The sequence below is a fragment of the Penaeus japonicus genome, unplaced genomic scaffold (genome assembly GCF_977035675.1).
Source record: "Penaeus japonicus unplaced genomic scaffold, GWHDUDI00000001_assembly GWHDUDI00000039, whole genome shotgun sequence".
Lineage (NCBI taxonomy): Eukaryota > Metazoa > Arthropoda > Malacostraca > Decapoda > Penaeidae > Penaeus > Penaeus japonicus.
In genome coordinates this window covers 16,913,527-16,916,026 of record NW_028234441.1, presented here as the reverse complement: position 1 = coordinate 16,916,026, position 2,500 = coordinate 16,913,527, and the positions used below count along the sequence as shown (strand labels likewise).

Sequence of the window (2,500 nt, the reverse complement as noted above, 5' to 3'; positions counted from 1 at the left end):
TTGGATCCCAATGACCTGTCCTTGCTACCACAACTTCAAAACGAAATTACTGTTTTTCGGGACATTATCCAAAACAACGTCAAAGAGGCTAGTCGCCAGGAGCTGCATGACCTGTACCCTCAACTGTGGGATGTTACCCTTGCACAGTGGTTGTATCCAGATTTGAAAGTGCAACCAAGCCTTAATTTTACCAACCTGATAATCAAAGAAGACTTGACGCGTTCCATGCACTCTCATACACAACCTCGAACCGTTTCCCACAAAGAGCTTCTTCAGGTGAGGCGGAGAGATGGTGACCTGCCCGAAGTGTTGATTATTTCAGGTGAAGGAGGCATGGGGAAAACCACCCTCCTCAAATTCATGATTGAGACCTGGGTGGAAGACCCTACACAAATAGCAGGACTTGAAAACATTTCACATCTGATGTACTTTCAACTTCGAGGCTCTAACATTTGCAGTTTGAAGGACATGCTAAAGAATGTGTTTCTGAAGACTTTTCAGGAGTCTAGAGTCAAGATCGAGTATTTTGAAGAATTCTTCTTGAATTTTGGTTTAGTTTTCCTTCTGGATGGTTATGATGAAGCTAATGAAGAGTCAAAGAAACTCATCACTGACCTCCTTAACTTTCAACAAGGCAACATGCGTTTTGTGATAACTACAAGGCCAGGCTGCTTGAATGATCTCATTCACATCACAGAACAAAGAAAGAAGATAATGAATATTGAAATCAAAGGGATACGAAGGGAAGATCGTTCCTACTTTGTCGACAAAACCTTATCCGAGATTGTACAAGAGCCAAGCCGCAGAGACGAATTGAAGGGCAACATCATTGCAATGCTGGAGGCCATGACGATGGAAGTAGATGAGCTGGACATCCCTTTGACTATGACTCTAGTCATCATTCGTGAGGTTGAAGACCCAGACCAACGCTCAGCAGACATCTATGAGGACTTGACGATCCTCATGATGGGCAAGATTACAGAGAGGTTGGCAGTGCAAAGGATTGATGATGCTGAAAGTAAGGTCAAAGACTATTACAGAGCCATCAAGAAAGTTTCTCTCAGAGGCCTGAAGAGAAAAGAACATGATTTGTGGCCAGAAACGGTTGAGGAATTAAAAGCAAAGTGTTGCAGTCTACAAGTACCATACAAAGAGATGTTATCTGGATTTTTCACTTCAAAGAGAACTCGGAATGGTCTATCATTTGACCAAACTTGGTCCTTCCCACACAGTAAGTTCCAAGAACACTGGGCAGCTGGATTTATTGTTACACAGTTATCAAATTGGAAATTACAAAAAATAATAGTGCCATCCGACCAAGAGGCTTCTGTACCATTTGAGCAACATCCTTATCTGAAGGTGTTTTTTGAGGACTCGGAGGAAGCAACACAATTTTTTAAGGACGAAGGAAGTAATAGAGGAGATATGTTTATCGATTTAATGTGTAAAGTAGTATGCTTTGTTATCAGGTCTCAAAAACCACTGATTGACACATACATCCCTGCAATTACCAGTCTTCTACTATACAGTAAATGTTCTCGTCCAGTAAAAAGAAGGAGATGCAACAAAATGTGCCGGATGATGCGAGCATCAGGTAATTTGACAAATGTCTTAGAAATATGCATTAATGCACTGCAAGACATTGACAACATCGACCTACCTGGAAGCCTTTATAAGGAACTCGTAGATCTAACAGGTCATCTTAGGCCTCAACATGTCCTTAGGCCAACTGACGATGAACCTGAGGATGATCATACATGCGAAGTGAATTCTGGCATGCAACAGCTGATCAGGCGAAATGTCGAAATTGTAACACAGGAGAAGATCAAAGAAGACGTAGTTCCCAAATTGATCGATTTTGGAAAGAATGCCTTTGTCTCAATCCAAAAGATAATGGAACCAGACACAGCGTCTGAAGGCATAGAAGAATTGTCATCAAGTCTACCGAAACTATTGGATATGTTCAAGTAATGTTCAACTAATAATCTAATGCCATAGAAGACAATCCCATTTGGCATGAGTTCATTCGTTATAATGTTTATTATTATTGTTATATTTATTATTATTATATTTATTTTTATTATGTTTATTTTTATTATGATTATTATTATTATTATGTTTATGATTTTTATGTTTATTATTATTATTATATTTATTATCATGTTTATCATTATTATTATTATATTTATTATTGTTATTATATTTATTATTATTATGTTTACTCTTATCATATTATTATTTATTAGTTATAATATTTATAATGTTTATTAGTTATAATGTGTACTGATATTGTATGTAAGAAGTTTGTAGATGTGAGTGAAACGATATCGGTAGTATGAAATTGTGTATTGTTCATACTTCCTAAATCTAGTGACCATTGTTACCAAGTAGAACCATGCATGATCAGCCCACAGAAACACCCACAGCAAAGCAATACCTGTATGTATGTTTGATGCGGCATTGTAGCACAGGGAATATCTATGTGATTTGTGTTTTGTAT

At 37.6% G+C, this 2,500-nt stretch overlaps 1 protein-coding gene across 1 annotated transcript in view; it reads left to right on the top strand.

Annotated features, from left to right (window-relative positions):
* LOC147467007 (uncharacterized) overlaps nucleotides 1-2,500 on the top strand; it is a 10,439-nt gene that overhangs the window by 7,920 nt on the left and 19 nt on the right. The window contains exon 2 of the mRNA XM_086533514.1: nucleotides 1-2,500. This exon is cut by the window's left edge and continues 729 nt beyond it; it is cut by the window's right edge and continues 19 nt beyond it. Coding sequence (XP_086389640.1) covers nucleotides 1-1,971 — 1,971 coding nt within the window. The 3' untranslated portion in view covers nucleotides 1,972-2,500.